This window comes from Chelon labrosus, assembly GCF_963514085.1.
Source record: "Chelon labrosus genome assembly, chromosome: 1".
Lineage (NCBI taxonomy): Eukaryota > Metazoa > Chordata > Actinopteri > Mugiliformes > Mugilidae > Chelon > Chelon labrosus.
The window spans coordinates 11,807,084-11,826,988 of NC_140337.1; the positions used below are offsets into that span (position 1 = coordinate 11,807,084).

Sequence of the window (19,905 nt, forward strand, 5' to 3'; positions counted from 1 at the left end):
CTACACTTCCACTCCCGATTCCCCCTCCCTCCTATGTTTTTTTATCCCGGCGTCCCCTCGGGCTGCCGGAATGAAGCCGCGCCCTCATTGGTTTCACGAGAGCTCGAGCTGTGTGCTGATTGGCTACGCGGGGCCGGCAATCGGGAGGGAAAAATTGACAGGTGGAGGACAGGTATGACTGAGAGGTGCCTGATTTTTTTTTTTAGAACAGGAAGTGCGGCTTAAGCTGTTGCAGTTGTGTGTTTATGATGGTGTTTTCATATTTTATAAGCCTTTTTTATGTGTAAATATACTATTAGATGATTAGATGTACTGATTTTAAAGAGGGATACATTTTCACCCATTTTTTAATATAATATGGTGTGGCTGTTATTGTGAGTCATTTTACTGTTATATGAAAACAGCAGCACATACCCTGCCAGTTCATTAGGTACACGAGAGAAAACAAACATCCTTATATAACTGTCCTGCTAAGTCTTAGCTTCTTGAAGGTTATACTATTCAGCATTTCTTTAAAACAACTGAAAGAGCTGTTGATTCAACTGTGTTTTTAATTTTGGAGGCTGTTGTTTGTTGTAGTATTGAATTTGTGTTGTGTTGCAAACGTTTCTATTATTTGACCATTTTAGTCAGTGGGCTAGGAAGTAATACAGTTTAACAGCAGCACAAAATGATCACAGTTAACTGAACATTATAACCGCCATGATTTAGTTAGGATTCAGACCGGTTATGTTAGAATGCATTTGTTTTCCCTAGTGTGCCTAATGAACTGGCAAGTGAGCACAATAGCAAAGGAATCCATTACATAAAATGATAACGCAGCAATAATTTGTGTTTGGACGCTAATGGAAAGGACAAGTTTGTGTCCACTGTGAACACACAATCAGAAAGGGAGAGTAATTCTCTATATATTGACGTTTTGCTGGGATGTTATCTGCTGGGAGTGCACAAATTGTGTTTTGTTATTTCAATTTTCATAGTATTCAATTTAATGATACATAAATAAATAATTGTTCTGTAAAATGAGCAGTTGTTAATTTACAGGCCAAGTCGTGGGACCCTGTTTATGATAGTGCAACTCCTGATGCTGCATATGACAGTCTGATTAAGATAATCCAAGACTCCATTAAGGACACAATCCCTGAGAAAACTGTCAGATGCAGCACTACCCTCCAGAACCCCTGGATTACAAAGGGAATTTTAAAGTCTATTAAACACAAAAGTAGGCTTTACAAATCCTATATGAAAAATCCATCTAGCTTAAATAAAGAGAAATATACTTCTTATAAAAATAAACTAACACAAATCATAAGAAAGGGCAAAAGAAGACATTACACAGAACTTTTACAAGCTTCACAGGGGGACTGCAGGAGGTCATGGAATGTGTTAAATGAAGTCCTCAACAGGAGACATAAACCCACTACTCTACCTGATCTTGGCAATGCCAAAACTGATCTTGCACAGAGCTTCAATAATCATTTCGCCTCAATAGGTGTAAATCTGTCTAAGAAGATAAGTCAACCCCAGGGTGTCACCTTCAAGCAATTTCTTTCTGGTAGTTACATTCATTCATTCTTTATGAAACCAACGGATGGTACTGAGCTCCTCAAGATCATCTCGGAGTTGAGGAGCTCATACACCGCTGGTGTAGATGGAATATGTAGTAACATCATGAAAGCCATTGCTAACATCATTGTAGAGCCACTGGTCTATTGTATCAACCTTTCTTTACTTACTGGTATTGTACCTAAAATGACAAAAATTGCCAAGATAATTCCAATCTTTAAATCTGGCGACAGAAATGATATGAGCAATTACCGGCCCATATCAATCCTACCAACTTTTTCTAAAGTAATGGAGAAAGTAGTTTACAATAGACTCAGCGGCTATTTTGATACACTAGATATCCTTGTTCCCTCTCAATACGGTTTTAGGAAAAAGAGTACAACATGCATGGCAATACTTGACTTAATAGAACAAATTAATGACTGCATTGAAGAGGGAAAATATGGTGTTGGTATTTTCTTGGACCTGTCAAAAGCCTTTGATACCATCGACTTTGATATTCTGTTGTATAAATTACATCATTATGGTATCAGAGGTCTGACACTTGAATGGTTCCGAAGTTATTTATATGAAAGGGAACAGTACGTCCATGTCAATGATCATAAATCTACTTGTAAGCCCATACTTTTTGGGGTCCCCCAGGGCTCAATTTTGGGCCCACTCTTATTTATTCTATATATCAATGACTTTGTAAATTCCTCCAAAATATTTCATAAAATTATTTTTGCTGATGACACAAATTTGTTCACATCACACAGGAACCCACTTATCTTACAAGGTATTGTAAACTCAGAGTTAACCAAAGTGGACTCCTGGTTCAAATGTAATAAACTCTCACTAAATGTCAGCAAAACAAATGTAATTTTATTCAAATCAAACAAATTAAAAAAAACTGATCACGTTCTGATTAAAATTGATGGACAGGAAATAAAAAGAGTGTGTGCCACTAAGTTCCTGGGGGTCCACATTGACGACTCTCTCAACTTTAAATGTCACATTGACCATCTTGTAAACAAACTGTCTAAGTATGTTGGCTTATTTTATAAGATCAGACATTTCCTTCCTCTGTCTGCCCTTCTCACATTGTACAAAACTCTCTTTGAACCTCACCTTAACTATTGTAATGTGATATGGTGCAACACCTTCACCAGCTATCTTAAAAAACTTGCATCCTTGCAAAAGAAAGTCATACGGGCCCTGTCATGGTCACAGACAAATTCTCCCACCCATCCTCTATTTCATCGCTTTGAGCTACTAAGATTGGCTGAGCTAAATGAGTATCATAATGCCTGCCTTATGTTTCAAATTGTCAACAGGCTCAACCCTAGACTGAGTAGACTTATTCCCATCTCCAGCCCCCTTCACACATACCATACGAGATCTAATACACTTATATCAGGTAAATGTCGCCGACATGTGCGCACCAGTATGAGTGTTGTCTGTAGGGGGCCGCAGATTTGGAACAGGATTCATGAAGGCCTCAAGGTGTTGCCCTCTATCTCCAACTTTAAAAGACAACTTAAAAATAATCTCCTACAAACCTATATCTAATATAAAACTGCCTCCTCATGGACTATTGGGATGTATGTGTATGATTGTATGTGTATGTAATGTTAAGTATCTATGTTATGTGTTTTAGTGCGCTCTACGTGCATTTATTCATTACCATCTGGTTTCAGGTGGTAATTTGTGTGATACCATTGCTTGTAGCTACCACTACCTTTTTCATGAACCATGGGCCCCCACCCATAAGCTTTTCTAGCTTCTTTGGGGGACCCATTCACTCTACCCATCTGTCTTTTTTATTCCTGTTGGATTATTGTAATGTCTCAACAGTGGTATGGTGAATAAACTAAACTAAACTAAAAAAAAAAAAAAATAAATAAATAATTGTTCTGTAAAATGAGCAGTTCACGAATGTAAAAGTTGTTTCTAGTTATTTGGTTTACTTGCAGTAAATAAAACACAGTTGTTTCACAATTTTATAAACCAACTTTATTAGATACCAATTGTTTAAGTTTTATTCGCAGTTTCAAGGATGACTCATTTTGCTTCAACCTGTTGAATGACTTCATGAGACAAATATTGTTTCCAGCCAGTAGGGGGAAGGAAGCATCTTCTGACATGATCCATTATGATCCACTGAATTTAAATGATAATGATTATGTTGGCATTATTTTTTTCTTTATTTTTACCTTTTATTTAGGGAATTGGCTTGAATTTCATGCCAGGAATATATATATTGAGCTAGCTGTACTTGTCATTTCATACAGTTTATTGCAGCAAACCAGTTATACGTTGCTGAGTCATTACAAACACGACTAATCAAATTTAAGTTTTCTTGACAACCAGAGGCTCTCTGTTTATCTGCAATGAAGTAAGTTTACCCAAAAATAAACTTCCATATTGGATTTAATTGTTGGTTTGATGGACTTTTTATTTTATTTTAGTATTTTGACCTGCAATGTTTCACTTTTAAAGATTGTCGCTGTCCTGGCTAGCTCTCTGTGGGCATGGTGGTCCTATGAACTTAAACACATCTGACAGGGATAATTTAATTTTCATTTTGGGGTTAACTATGCCTTTAACTGCAGCTCTCATAGGTCATGGGACTCCAGTTTCACAGCACTAAATTTAACCTTGCAGCTCTAAGAAGTGCCATGTTGGACAAAACCATTTGCTGCACACAGAGGCCATGGGTCTCTGGACAGAAAAAAAAGACTAATTAGTAATGTAATTATCAGCATCAGTCTGAAAGGACAATGTGGATTAAGAAAGTTTTCAGTGATGCAGGGTAAAGAGGTATTTGGACACCATTGAAGGTCCAGTATGCATCCTGATATATACGGCAATTTGTACTTTCAACACAATTCATCTAGATGAGGAATGTTTTATGGCAAAATGCAAGTTTTACGAGCTCTGGACAAAGAAAAATAATAGAGGCTCTGGCCCATGATGATGGCTGTGTGCAATTTAAATATATTTGGGCAATTTTTATAGTATTTTTTATACCATAAATCTGAGAAAATGTCTGTAAATGTTTGGCTAAATCAATACATACACACGTTTGATGTAGAGTAAGTTCCAAGCGAAGAAAATTATGACAGAGAGCTGAGTGGTCGGTGCTGCGATAGAATGAAAAAGCCACGCATGCGCGGACTACGCCGAGGTCTCTTTCATAGGCATTTGTATGAAAGCAACGTCAAGTCCACGTTAAGTTACCCAGCAGACTATCGGAAAAGATCCAACTGCACCTTCAACATAAAAGCGTGTTATTGTTAATGGGAGAGGATGAATAGTTTCTAGCAGGTTTCATATTTTATTCAACCCACATTATACCTTAGCGTTTTGGAAAATATCATTTTCTTCCGTAACGTCGTTCAATTCCACATTTTCTTTTGAACATAAATGGCTAAAATTATTTAAAATGGTGATACCTGCTGAGCACATCAGGGTGTGCAAAGTAGAGCTAAAATCACACTTACAGAAAGTATGATGAATGATGAAAATTTCATGTGTGCTTAAGACTGGTGCCTTTTGGTAATTAATATTTTTTTTTATTATTTTATTGTCAGATTTATATTATTGAATGTGTATAAGCTTGTCTATCAGCCAATGAGAACTTGCTGTTTTTGTTTCATATATTGATCTGAAATACTAATATTCAATAGTCAGAACCAGAAACTCTTTGTTTTTTGTTTTTGTGTATTTCATGAGAAACTCCATATGTATGTTCTATGAGACTGCGGTGGCCATTGTGAGTTTCTTTGTTGTGGTCCATTGGAGAAAAAGCCTGGGGGTGGATAGATGACACTGGAGGTCCTGTGGTTGGTGTTGGATGATATCAATGCAGTGGCAGACCAGAGTATATTGTCAAAACTCCTCTCTATCATGGACAATGTCTCTAATCCTCTATACAGTGTTGTGGTTAGCCAGAGGAGCACGTTCACAGATTAATAATGACTAAATGCTCCACTGAACATCATAGGAGGCCAGTATTTCCTGTAGACATCCACTTATATAATTCCTCCCTGTTCTGTCCTGTTTTGATTTTAAAATTCTTAATTCATTTTGATGTAATTTCAGAATCAGTTCCGTATTCCAAAATACACGGTATACAATGAATTGTAGTTACGCATTCCAGAATGCACTGTTGACATTGTATTGTAGTTATGCATTCCGGAATGCACTTGACATTATGTTGAGGTTACACATTCCAGACTACACTGTAGACATTGTATTGTAGTTGCACAGTCTGGAATACACTATAGACATTGTATTTTAGTTATGTATTCCGGAATACACTGTAGACATTGTGTTGTAGTTAAGCATTCCGTAATATACTGCTGACACTGTAGTTATGCATTCCGAAATACCCTAGACATTCTATTGTAGTTACACATTCCAGAATACACTTGACATCGTATTGTAGTTACATATTCTGGAATACACTATAGACACTGTATTTTAGTTACATATTCCGGAATACACTGTAGACATTGTATTGTAGTTAAGCATTCTGTAATTTACTGCTGACACTGTAGTTATGCATTCCGGAATACCCTAGACATTCTACTGTAGTTACACATTCCGGAATACACTTGACATCATATTGTAGTTACGTATTCTGGAATACACTGTAGACATTGTATTGTAGTTAAGCATTCCATAATATACTGCTGACACTGTAGTTATGCATTCCGGAATACCCTAGACATTCTTTTGTAGTTACACATTCCGGAATACACTTGACATCATATTGTAGTTACATATTCTGGAATACACTATAGACGCTGTATTTTAGTTACGTATTCCAGAATTCACTGTAGACATTGTATTGTAGTTAAGCATTCCGGAATACACTGTAGACATTGTATTGTAGTTAAGCATTCCATAATATACTGCTGACACTGTAGTTATGCATTCCGGAATACCCTAGACATTCTACTGTAGTTACACATTCCGGAATACACTTGACATCATATTGTAGTTACATATTCTGGAATACACTGTAGACATTGTATTGTAGTTAAGCATTCCATAATATACTGCTGACACTGTAGTTATGCATTCCGGAATACCCTAGACATTCTATTGTAGTTACACATTCCGGAATACACTTGACATCGTATTGTAGTTACATATTCTGGAATACACTGTAGACGCTGTATTTTAGTTACGTATTCCAGAATACACTGTAGACATTGTATTGTAGTTAAGCATTCCGTAATATACTGCTGACACTGTAGTTATGCATTCCGGAATACCCTAGACATTCTACTGTAGTTACACATTCCGGAATACACTTGACATCATATTGTAGTTACGTATTCTGGAATACACTGTAGACATTGTATTGTAGTTAAGCATTCCATAATATACTGCTGACACTGTAGTTATGCATTCCGGAATACCCTAGACATTCTATTGTAGTTACACATTCCGGAATACACTTGACATCGTATTGTAGTTACATATTCTGGAATACACTGTAGACGCTGTATTTTAGTTACGTATTCCAGAATACACTGTAGACATTGTATTGTAGTTAAGCATTCCGTAATATACTGCTGACACTGTCGTTATGCATTCCGGAATACCCTAGACATTCTACTGTAGTTACACATTCCGGAATACACTTGACATCATATTGTAGTTACGTATTCTGGAATACACTGTAGACATTGTATTGTAGTTAAGCATTCCGTAATATACTGCTGACATTGTTGTTATGCACTCCGGAATACCCTAGACATTCTATTATAGTTACGCATTCCGGAATACACTTGACATTCTATTGTAGTTACGCATTCTTAAATACACTAAACATTATATTGTAGTTACTAATTCCGGAATACACTATAGACCTTAAACTGAACCTATACGCATTCTGGAATATAATGTAGGCACTGAATTGCAGTTACGCATTTCATAATGATCTGTAGACATTATATTGCAGTTACACATTCTGAAATCCACGGAAGACATTGTATTGCAGTCACATTCTCGAATACGCTGTAAAGATCTTGATACAGTGGCACAGAAGAGTATGTTGTGAGAACTTCTAGTCTCCATGCGCATTTTCAGAATATACTGTAGACACTGAATTGCAGTCACGCATTCCGGAATAAAATGTAGGCATCATATTGCAGTTACAGATTTCAGAATCAATGGAAGACATTGTATTGCAGTCACATTTTTGAATATACTATAGACGCTGAATTGCCGTCAAGCACTCTGGAATACACTGCAGATTTTGAGTTGCTTTACACATTCTGGAATCATACTTTAGACACAGAAATGGAGTTACACTGTAGTATACATTACATACGTACTTACAATGTAAGAAATTATCATTTTATTACACGGCGAGAACATCTGTCACCACAACAGCTGCGCAAATTGTGATGAATACGGTATAAAAATATTTTAAGTGGACCCTGAGTTCAACATGTTTTAAAATCCCTGTAATTCACTACTTCACAACAACATTGTGATAACGTGTTAGGGAGGATTTTATTGTGACAGTCCCGATGGGAAGTTGTGCGTTCAAACCTTTTTTTTTTTTTAATGTCCTGGCAGTAGTGAGGAGCTGGATGAGGGAGAGACAGAGAAGGTGGAGTGTAGGGTACAGACGGTACGTACATAGCGGGGTTCAGGGCTCTGATTCTCTTCGGCCCGGTAGGCTGACTTTACCGGTTGTGTACCTCTGTACGAGGTAACCTGCAATCTGGATAAAACGCAGCGGGGAGAGGAGAGGCGAGCGGAAACAACTGTAATGAAAGAGGAATAAAGATAATATCTAAAAAAAATAAAAAATAAAGGGGGAGCGACATCGCAAACCAACAAGGAGGATATAGACCCCGGCTAAACGACCCGTTAGCACGGATATAGAGAGGAAAAGAAGAGGAGGAGGAGAAGGAGGAATTAAAGGGAAAAGGCTGATAAGTAACACAAGAGAGGAAACCCATTGTCGCTAGGGTGAGTTCCTTATCAAAACATCCAATAGACGGGGCGTGTTTGCGCCTGAGCAGATGAGTTATCCTATGCACATGTCAGTCTGGAGCTTTATTATGATATATCCCCTTTAAACTCCCACCATGAGTCCCTTAAAACGGTTTCACAACAGGTTCACCGGGTCCCGGACACGTCCGAACCTAACGGCAGCCCCGTTTGCACTTGTCAGCTATAATGGGAAAATGCGCGTATTGCTTTTAAGTTTTCAAACCCTGAAAGACTTGGCTGAATTTCATAATTACAAAAAAAAAAAAACTTTAGTAGTTTTTCTTTTTTTACACAGGTGCCACCGGCTCAAACTTGATTGAGCTAACCGACATTGGCACATCAAAGCGCCGCTGCACACCGTCCGTAGCCATCATAAGTATTAGCTTAGTCATTACTGTACACCAGAGGGCCAAAATTCAATCAATTTCCATGTCTGTGGGCGTGTTACCGGCCCAAACAGGGAGGGGGTAACCGGTTTAGTTTATGCGGTCGTCTGCTCTGACACCACAGCGGGTGCAAATGTTGCCATTATTCCTGCTGTAACGGGGTCTTGTTCATCGGAAGGGCCTCGGCCTGAGAGCAGTCAGTGCGCATGGATGCGGGAACAGCGACCGTTACCGTTACCGTCGACGGGCCGCGGTACGCTCGGTGCGCACTAGGCCTCAGTCCGCCCCGTCTCTCCCAACACTGCGGACATAATTTGCCACACGCCGCCCGGGGTGTGACTTAAAGCGACATTTCTCTCAAGTTTGTAGCTTACTTAACGAGAGGCCGTTAAGTAAGTCAGGGCTGTCTGAAATTTGATTTGTGGCTTATTAGCGCGGATTAGTTGCCGCGGTCTAACGTTTTGCCAGGTGACCCTACGTCCCAGTTTAGCACTTAACCCCACAACTAATGTCTTTAAGTAGGTTATTTTAATTATATTTTCCTGTGTTAATTTAGCTGACTACGTGGTGCTAGTTTTATAGCTGTCAGTCATACTTTATTCATGGCAGGTAGTTGGGCAGCACCGGTATTAACAGCACAGCAGTTTAAAAAGTTTCTTGGTTAGCAAGAGACTCGAGTTTCTTATAAAATGTCAGCTAATTATTCCAACTTTTCTTTTTCTCTTTTAATTTTCCCAGTAGACCTGAACTTGGTCTAACAGGTGCCATGTCTCTGCTGCTTTATTTAGCACCGTCTGGTCCTCATCTGCACCCCACTGTTAACTGGCCAACTCTCACATGTCCATCATGTTTTGCTGAGATACTGACAAGATACTCAGGCTACTAGTCTGTCACCCATGGCTAACTTTGATCAAAATACTACTTGATGTGTGAGAAATTATTAAGAATGAATCCAGCATAATAAAACTAAATCAGACTGATTTATAGGCTATAGTAGGAAACTGGAGTAGGAATATGGACTATACCTCAGTAAAGAATGGTATTAGCACTGTAAAAATAATAGCCAAAGAGGTAGCATTTAGCTAAAGAAAATAAGCAACATATACATAATTATCATGAGTAAAAACAGTAATTAAAAATTTCAAATAGAACATTTACGTTTATTGTTATAACAGTAAATATTACAGACATTCAAGATTCAAGACTTAATATTTTCATGACTGTTATATTCCTATATGAAAATAATTAAGCAACATTTACTTAATATCTATATGACTGTTAAAGCTAGTATTAAGTACATTTTACTTGACACTGGCAGGTAACTTGTACGAGGTATTACAGCATTAAAGTTTACTTAAGTGAAAATTGTTACAAGGATTTTTTTTAAAGTAAATTCAACAAGTCATTTTTTTCCAGTGTAAATGGAGATTTTATCCTTAAAGTTGATGTGTCAGTAGCAGAAAATATGGAGAAGTGGAAGGATGTGTGTGACTCTGACTAGGGGTCAAATTGCGATGGGTCTTTTACACTGCTCATCTCTTACACTGCTGCTCTTGTGGCGTGCATCAGTTTGTTTTGCACGTGGAACGAGATCGTCGTTGTCTTTCAGATCTCTGCTTGGTGGTTTTAATGTTGCGGCTGATCAGTGTGTCTTTACCTTTCATCGCGAACACGTCCCTTGTGTCTTGGCCCCTGCAGCAGGCATGGCAGACGCAGAGCTGGACTTCCAGACAGGTGATGCCGGGGCGTCCGCCACCTACCCCATGCAGTGCTCTGCCCTGCGCAAGAACGGTTTTGTTGTGCTGAAAGGCCGACCCTGCAAGATTGTCGAGATGTCCACCTCCAAGACCGGCAAGCACGGCCACGCTAAGGTCAGAGGTGTCCAGAGTTCAGCAGTAAAACAGTTTCAAACCGCAGTGGATACTGATTAAAATACAGTGCACTTGAACCTGAATTATCACTGTATCGTCCATTTATTCTACTCTGCAGATACAAGGTCACTCTCATTATATTAATGCACATTAATGGACACTTTCAGACTGTACAAAAACATTAAAGTGTCCCTGCTGGGTTTGACAAAGCATGTGCACAACAAATTTAAACTTGCTACACTTGGCAAAGGTGTTTATAGACAATTACCCGCTTTGAAGAACAGTAGCTAGCTCAGTTACACTTTACACGTTGAACATTTGATATGTTTTTACCCTTCAAGTGGATAATTTGGGACGAGAAACAAGCTGGTAGTCACCCTTTATGTTTTTGTGCTGTTGCAGGTTCACTTGGTCGGTATTGACATCTTCTCCGGTAAGAAGTATGAAGATATTTGTCCCTCCACCCACAACATGGACGTCCCCAACATCAAGAGAATGGATTACCAGGTGAGACTTTCTCAAGTTACTCAGAGCTCAGTCCCAAGACCAGCAAATATACAAATGAACATGAAACTATTACCCATCTTTGGCATACTGTGTAAATGTTCATGTGACTGTAATCTGCAGACAGTATGAATTTGATTACACGGAATGTATTATTTTTAATTTCAGGGAAATGATAGCCACGCCTTTCATATGACGGTAATGACCACAAATACGCTTTGGTGTTTAATAAACACAAGGCTTTCGGAGATAATTAGACGTGGCTGCTGGGGAACAATTAGCAGCTGGAAGATTATTTGGAAAAAGATGCGTCGTCAGCTTAGAAATCATTAAGTGAGAAAAGATTTGAAGTCACAAAGAGGGAAAGAAAGAGAAGCGACTGTTATGAAGGTCGGGGGGAAATTCTGCTCATCTTTTGAAATCACACTTGTGAACGTCACGTGTGAGTTTATCATTGTCATCTTATCATTATACAGCCATGGATTGTTACAATAGAATGAATTTGTTTTCACTAGTGTATCTGATGAACTGGCAAGTGAGTGTATGTAAGGAATATTAATATACAAGCAATGAGTTAAATGATTGTAGAGGCAAACCTACATATGATTCAACACTGCATCATTCTGCTCATTGTTTTGGTTCTAGCGCCGTTCAGAAAAACATGAATTAGTAGCAGGTTGATATGTTAACATAGATCAGTAATGAAGGAAAAAAATATATATATTTTTATATTAACAAAAAAGGCAGCATTTGCTTTAAACAAATGATTTATCTTTTATTTAAAACAAGCTAATGTGAGAATTAGTATTATATCATAACCCTTAGTTATATGCCATTCAGAAGTGATGTTAATGTGATCTATAAATCAGAGAAAATCATTTGTTTGGGTGGATTATTTCTACGTGGATGCTGATTTGAATGGTGTCAGAGCTGAGCCTCATCTTTACTGTTTTTGATCTAGTGTCACAGCTCTTTGATTCTTGATTCTCTCAAAGTGAATTACACCATAAAAGGACTAAACTAAATTATAACCAAATGCGAGTTGTTTCAAATCTCATCTCGTACGCGTCATGTACCTATTGAGCCTATTGAGCGCTAACGCTGCTGATCAAACTGGTTTGACTGAACCGAGGAACGCTCATAGTTTGCCAAGCTGAAAGGCAAATGGTGCAGGATTTCCTGCAGAATCGAAACCATGCAGTCCCAGTGCTCCCATACACTTATGTCAGGAAGTCATTCGGACTAACGGAGTGCACACAGTCACTGCTTCAACTCTCTGAAGTGTCGCGGTAGAAGCTGTTCTGCAAAATGAAAGTCATTCAAACTGAAATGTTACAGTAGGAGTGAAACGATGAGGGAAATGACGGAGCCTGCGTGTGTCACGACTCTCAAATTAAACATAGCTGCTTACGCTCCCCTCTTCTAGCTGATTGGGATCCAAGATGGCTACCTGTCCCTGCTCCAGGACAGCGGAGAGGTGAGAGAGGATCTGAAGATTCCTGAGGGAGACCTGGGGAAAGAGATAGAGAGCAAGCACGACGCCGGAGAGGAGATCCTGGTCAGTACTGAGCTCTCCTTTTTCTGCTCTCTCTCCCGAGATGCAGGGCGCACTTCCATGGTTCTTTCCGTCGATTTAAATGATCGCACTTAAGATAAAAATGATCTCATGGGCTCCTAGCATTGGGCAGGAAGCAAATAAAAACAGTTATTCTAAAGTGACGACAAGTAGAAAGCAGGGAGATCGTGACCAAACTGTTCTGGTTCCCTTTTCAGATCACCGTTCTAAATGCCATGGATGAAGAAGCTGCCATCGGCATCAAAGCCTTGGGTAAATAAGCCACTACAGGTAAATACAGAGCTCCAGCTGTTTCCGACACGCAGCTGTCCTCTGACCCCTCCCAAAACTACCGCCTGACCCAAGCCTGCCTGAAGAGGAGTGTGTGTTATGTAAACTTATCTATGCGTGTGTGTGTGTGTGTGTGAGTGTGTGCGCGTGCGGGTGTTACGCCACAAGCCACCAGCATGTGCCATGCCAGTGCAGCGTGTGTGTGTGTGTGTGTGTGTGTGTGTGTGTGTGTGTGACGTCATGTACATTTACAGATAATGTCCATGAGTGGAGAGAGGGGAAGGCAACTCCAGGTCATTGAGAGCCGAGGTTTGTTGTTTAGATTCGGTATATGAAATGTTATTTACAGTTCTATTATGCATATCCAGTACACTGGAAACATCACTGTTTTACATATTGATAATATTTTATTTTTTTGTGTATATACTTGTTTGAACTGGACCGTATTAGAAAATGTGACAAATTCTAAATTTACAGATTGTATATGGAGAGGCTGTTACTGAGCGTGTGCCACTGTGGATTTGCCTACCCCTTAGTATACGTTTTATTTTATTCAACACTATTATGGGCATGTGTATCTTTTTTTATGTAGCACTATGGAATATGCACTGATCAGCCATAACATTATGCCTAATATTACATAGGTTTTATTGTGGTATCTGGCAGCAGGACATCAGCAGCAGATCCTTTAAGTCCTGCACGTTGTTTGTCCAACAAATCCCACAGATGCTCAATTGGCCGGGGATACTGGGGTGTTTGGAGGCCAAGTTTACACCTCCAACTCTTTGTTGTGTCCCTCAAACTAATCCTGAACCGTTTTATTTTCTGCTTCTAACACATCAGCTGTTTACTTACCGGCTAAGTTATCCCAGACGCCGACAGGGGGCTGTGATAACCAGGTAATCAGCTGCCAGCGGTCATGATGTTATGGCTGATCGGTGTAAATGAGAACTTCTGGTTCCTGTTGTATTTCTGGGCGACGCTGCGTTTGTTGCCGTGGGTAGCACTTCATTTTACAGCCTGGTCTAGCCCCCTTGTATTTCTCGTAGCTTGGTTGTAACTGTTGCCTCAAAACGGTTTTATGCACTTTTTTCTTTTACTGCACTTCACCTGCAAACTGTGGGCTGTAGAATAAAGTGTCCACTAAAAAGACATGTCGGTTGTGTGCAATGCTTAATGTTTTAAAACATTAAAATATATTTGTCTGGTGTTTTCCTTTCCTTCCTCCTTCTGTTCCCGACTGTGTCGTCCTTCGTCCTCATTCCTTCCCCTCCTTGTAACTGTGTTTCAGGGGCAATCGTGATGCACTGGACCCGGGGAAAAGGAGGGGATATTGCCTCGTCAATGCTACTCTCCCTCTTTTTTTCTCTCTTTACGTCTTTGTTTTTCGTACTCTCTCTCCCCCTCACTGTTTTTTGACTCTTTTTTTGGGCTCAGTTAGAAACTTTAATAAATAATTGGAGTTATCAAACATTCTCTATGTACATACACTGGTAATAAAACCACATCTAAGTCTGGACATGAAAGGTCTCACTAAGGATTGAGAAGCTCTACAAACATGTTGTAGCTACCTGCTTTCAGGGGAGAACTGTTAACGTCACAACTGCTTTGTTTTTTTTGTTTTTTTATATATGTTTCCCCATTTATCAAGGGCTTCAACTTTAGATCTGCTTTGTTCTGTTGAGGCTTGTTCAGCGTGTGCCATACAGGCTCCAATACTTGATTTTGTATCTCTGTATGGTATTTACTATCCTTTCAGCCGTTGTTCTGAACAAGCCCTTCCTTTCTGTTCATCACCTGAAACGTGTCTGTTAAACAAAGGTTACCAAGATGGCACACTAAGGTTCAGTTTCTTTTTATCTAAAACCTTAATAAAAGTGTTAAAGAGAAACAAACACCTGCTCGAGAGCACACCTATTCTCATGTCGATTTGTTCTGTAAAGACGACGCCCTGGCAGGAACCCTCACACGGGGCCGTTGGGGGGTATTGTTTGGTGTACTCTCAAACTTTGAGCAGTGTTTCAGGAGGCAGGGGAGTTGTGGCAGTTTGGCATCCTTACTTTGTGTTCACATGGCCAGTCCAAACTGTGCAGAATGTCTCCATAGCCGAAAGGAAATAAAAAAATAAAGATGACACGCAAACTAATGGATGTGGCTTATTGTTTATTTAGCAATGTTTAAGCAAAAGCCTAAGTTCAGACCAGACCTAGACTCGACTGCAGATGGAAATGATGGAAACACTGAAAATCCTAATGATTCTGATAGAAAATGTTCATTTGGACTTAATGTGTGTTTATGTGATCAAACAGGAGTCAGCAACCCATTGAAACCAGAGTGTATAACCTGTAGTGTTCATCAGAGTCTAAATGTTCTCCTCTATCGTGAGCTAGGCTCTGGACGGCGCAGTCTGGCTTTATACAAGTTATTAGTAGTAATGTACACATGAGCACCTCCATAATGGCTTCACAGTTTAGACAAAATTATAAGCTTTTTACAAATTAACATATGAAGTCATGTTAAAAAAAAAAGAAAAAAAAAAAAAGAATCAAAGCTGGATGTTCACGGAAGCATGAACGTTTAAGAACTAATTATTTAACTTATAAACAAAGCTCAGGAAAGACACTGTACAAGGAATAAAACACAAACCGTGTGGCAGAAACAGGCCCAATTACTTTTTATCTTTTAAGCCGAGTCATTACATGTCCAACAGGATCACCAGAATCTTGAGTGGAGATGTGAAACCTCGGCGACGTCGCCCGCCGTTGAGCTACTTGCCATGGTGGTAGAACCTCTGGCCGCTCTGGCTGTGAGGGATGAAGCCGTGACGAGGGGCGCTCTGAGGGGAGCTCTGGAACTGGGCCTGGCGACGGAAAAAGATGGGACGTCGTAAGTAAATTCACGAAAGGCGCACACAAAAACACACTAAAAGGTTAAGACACGGCCTGGTGGTGGCCACAAACCACAGAAGAACGTGCGTGTACTGGGAGTTTCACCTTAGCTGTCGGGATCTGGACCATTGATGGTGTTGGCAGCAGGCCTGGAGCTGATGGATGCATGGTTGGAGGGTGCATGGGTCTCAAAGCTCCCTGAGAGAACACCACCAAAAAAAATAAATAAATAATCACATAAGAAGGTGGTTAAATTACAGGACAGATGGGCTGCTGCTTTTATTTTAATCATTAACATGTTGGGGAATGTGTCATTTGGACCAAGAGCTGCTGATATTTCATTTCAACATCTATTTAAACGAGCATCTAAATGTGAAATGGTCTCACTGCATCAGTGAAGCCAGACTGTTGGTTGGCGTGCTCCAGCTGCTTCTGTAGGGGTATTCCTGCTCCAGGGATGTATCCTGCAGCAGATTCACAAGTTACCATTTATTATACGATCAAATAATCAGGTTATTATAAAAACAGAATGAAATACATATAACATGATATGATAGGAAACGTATTCTTAAAAGGTCGGTGGCAGGATAACTTGGTAATTAGAAGGAACAGAGAGCATTACTGGGTACGTTACCTGGCTGGGAGGTGAAGTGAACGGGGTAACCGGTCTGCTGGTGAGGCAGGTACGGCATGGCTTGAAACGCAGATGCACCTGGAGGGGGGGGGAAGAAAAAAACATGTCACAATCACGACATCCCACCCTGACAACACGAACAAGACTACAGCATCAGAATAAATACATATAAAGTGCTTTGACCTCTATCTGGTGAGAAAATGAACAGAGAACAGGATTTTGTCATAATAAATGTTTGATAAGGTCATGAATTCAAAATTTAAACGGACAATGAATTCATGTGCTGTTCGTAGATTGTACGAACAATGTATTTACCTCAAAACCAGTCTGTTACAAAACAACTACGCTGTAGCCATCCCACAATATTTCTTTTCCGGTTTCATCCTGATTCTACCCAACAATTTACAGCCTAATAATACTCATAGCTGGAAAAAAAAACAGACTTTTCATTTCCTCCTATTTCTTTATAACTGAACCAAACTACATGTGTACAAATAAAAACAGCAGTAGTTACATATCATATCTTACACTGCAGCATTTTCTATGGTGGGTGCCCTCTATGGCTGCAACTAGATCACACTGTACCTCTCTCTGGGTATTTGAAACCTTACCTGATGTGCTTATGAACTTCACCAGTACAACTTTAAACAAAACAAACGTCTGATCTGCAAGCCTTTACCTCTGATCTGAGAGCTGCTCGCAAAACTGACTGGTACAGAAGGTCCGGGGACGTAGGTGGATGGATGCTGGGCCTGAGCGACTCCGTAGGACTCGTGGACGCCCTGACCGCCGCTGAACTGTCCGTGCTCCGCCGAGCCTGAGCTGAACCCGGGAGTCTGATAGTGACGTGTCTTTTAAAAAAATAAATAAAAAAGGACAACGTGAAGATGTAAATGCTGCAACACACAACAATACTGATTCAATCTCACACAGAAGACGTATTATTGGGACTATCTGGTCCTTTACTCACGGGGAGCACACCAGTTGGGAACAGCTGTTTGCTCCGTTCTCCGAGCAGCGCTCCAGGTCGACTGTGGCTGACTGGGCTGCCTGAAAGGGAGAAGGAATAGGAAAAGTGAGCTGATCGACAACGCTGAGGTGCAAGTATTTGACACAATTTCCAGCATAATCCAGATGAGATTTGACAAAGCAGAATCTCACCTTGAATACTGAGGAGGTGCTGTCCTGCGTGCATGGGCAGACTGGGCTGGTAGCTGGCGGACGTAAGTGTTGTTATGTCACTAAAGACGGGACGGGGAGCAGACATGCAAATGACTCTGAGCGACACTCCAGCAAAATCACTGGCTCAATAACAAATTTATATATATAGATATATAAAAAAAAAAATAACAATACCTCTGCTCCTTCCTTCGTCTCTTTTCCTCCTCATGGAGAACTTTCTTGAGCTGTAAGAAGAGCTGATGCTTCTCTTCTTGGAGTCCCTGAAGCTTTTCCCCCATCTTCATGACCTGATGTTTAGATTAAAAGTTATAAGACACATATATATATATTGCGCCTTACATTATCTACTGCAGCCAAAGGTACAGTTGGGGGATAAAAAAAAAACTAAGACGGAAGCACAGGCAGCAGCAGAAATGTCAAATGAATTCGACTGCGCTTTGAGGACGTTTCCAACCTGCTCTTTGGTTTCCTCCAAGGACATCCTCTCTTCTATTTCTTTTGTCCTCTTCCTCTCTTCCTCCTCCTTCATCTTCTGCTCCATCATTTTGTCCACCTCTTCCTCCTCTGGGAAAAAAAAAGGGGCGTACGCGGTATTCAGAAGTGGAAAACACACATTTTTGCTGTGTATTAAGAAAAATAAGATTTTAGTAACATATAAATACGTGTGATGGCAGATTACAGCTATCACGGCACTCCACCAGCATAAAAACTAACACAATCCAAGGCACTCAGTGAAGAATCATCTTCCTGTGTGGGTGGATATATCTGCTAATTTACGGCAGTGGTGCATAGACACATGAGTATATTACAGGGTTGAGAGATATTCTTGCACAAGACAAAAAAATAAATAAAAAATAGCAAAAGCGACACAGCGACAGGTCACCTTGTCTCTTGCGCTCCCTCTCTCTCATGATGTGTTTGTGGAGGGCTCTGGCCATCGCGTTGGACAGCTTGGGTCTCTCCAGCAGGGCGGGCATGGTGACAGGCAGTGGAGGGGCCAGCTGGGGAGGAAAGTCCAGTTAAGATGTGTTACGCGGTTGCACTGGACATCTTGAGCACATTCTACGACACCATATGATGTAATATCTACGCTTACCATGGTAACCAGTAGAAGTACCAGAAGTGTAGCGGTTAAAGGCCTAGCTAACTAGCTGCAACCGGCTAACTGCTACATTAGCATGGCTAGCTGCTGTAGCTCCTGTTGATTAAATGTAATTTAATTGAATGCATCAGTGAACAGACTGTAATACTGCGTAGCTTAAATTTTTACAATATAAAGGCTATGAAATATATATTTTTTTAAAACATGTCCGAGAGTTAACGTTAGCTGCTAAACACAAAACTGCGCTGCGCATAGCACGCTATCTGCCTGAAAGGTTAATTAAGTGTTGCCGAGTGACAGAAGCTTACTTTTATTGCTTTGTGGGTCGCTTAATAAGAATTAAAACGTCTTGCGGGTTTTTAGTTTTAGACGACGTGCCTGTACGTGAGCACTTCAACAAGATAAACTCAAAACTTCCCCCCCCCAAAATATAAACAGACGGGAGATGTTCGGCCGGGTTGATATTGTTGCACTTCCGGTGCGACGGCCGGAAGTTCCACCGAATTGCACCATGGGAATCCGTGTACTTGGGCGTAGCTCGCGCTCCTCAGTCGAAATGAGAAAATCCAGCAAGGAACATGAACTCAATTTTCCACCTTTCTTTTACTTGGACGTATATTTTATGTATTGGACACATTTTAATAACCACCTAAGACACAATTAAGTCTCTGTCCCACTATTTACGTATAATTTAAGACTTTCATTGTGGGAATTCTCAATATATAGGTCTTAGTAATTTATTATTATGATGAAAATCACATTCGATTAAGCAATCTACTCTTATTTTAGACTACAACTTAAATGCCCATATGTTAAGTCTCATTTCTTTGGCTCAATAGTTGCTCCCTTTCTTCCCATTCTGTAAATTGTTGCCAAGTTGAAGAGAAAAAGTCAATGTTATGTCTCATCGAGCCATGTGGG

At 40.0% G+C, this 19,905-nt stretch overlaps 2 protein-coding genes across 6 annotated transcripts; one reads left to right on the forward strand and one right to left on the reverse strand.

Moving 5' to 3' along the window:
- The first annotated feature begins 7,368 nt into the window (after positions 1-7,368).
- LOC311489235 (eukaryotic translation initiation factor 5A-1) lies at positions 7,369-14,615 on the forward strand. Of its 3 annotated transcripts, XM_084546214.1 has the most exons (5): positions 7,369-8,547; positions 10,656-10,828; positions 11,231-11,335; positions 12,759-12,890; positions 13,106-14,615. In XM_084546214.1, the coding sequence occupies exons 2-5, from the start codon at positions 10,661-10,663 to the stop codon at positions 13,166-13,168; spliced, it is 468 nt and encodes a 155-aa protein (XP_084402340.1). In that variant the 5' UTR covers positions 7,369-8,547; positions 10,656-10,660; the 3' UTR covers positions 13,169-14,615. The 3 variants fall into 3 exon arrangements, with proteins under 3 accessions (XP_084402340.1, XP_084402338.1, XP_084402339.1); XM_084546212.1 differs by having other exon boundaries at positions 12,759-14,615; XM_084546213.1 differs by having other exon boundaries at positions 10,659-10,828; positions 12,759-14,615.
- Positions 14,616-15,321: 706 nt separating this feature from the next.
- gps2 (G protein pathway suppressor 2) lies at positions 15,322-19,613 on the reverse strand. Of its 3 annotated transcripts, none has more exons than XM_084546184.1 (12): positions 19,293-19,613; positions 18,979-19,080; positions 18,766-18,883; positions 18,337-18,446; positions 18,057-18,169; positions 17,862-17,914; positions 17,671-17,750; positions 17,380-17,551; positions 16,701-16,778; positions 16,454-16,530; positions 16,172-16,264; positions 15,322-16,038 (listed from the first exon to the last, which is right to left on the reverse strand). In XM_084546184.1, the coding sequence occupies exons 2-12, from the start codon at positions 18,979-18,981 to the stop codon at positions 15,946-15,948; spliced, it is 990 nt and encodes a 329-aa protein (XP_084402310.1). In that variant the 5' UTR covers positions 18,982-19,080; positions 19,293-19,613; the 3' UTR covers positions 15,322-15,945. The 3 variants fall into 3 exon arrangements, with proteins under 3 accessions (XP_084402310.1, XP_084402308.1, XP_084402309.1); XM_084546182.1 differs by having other exon boundaries at positions 17,862-17,941; positions 19,293-19,609; XM_084546183.1 differs by lacking the exon at positions 18,979-19,080 and having other exon boundaries at positions 17,862-17,941; positions 19,293-19,609.
- Positions 19,614-19,905: the final 292 nt, after the last annotated feature.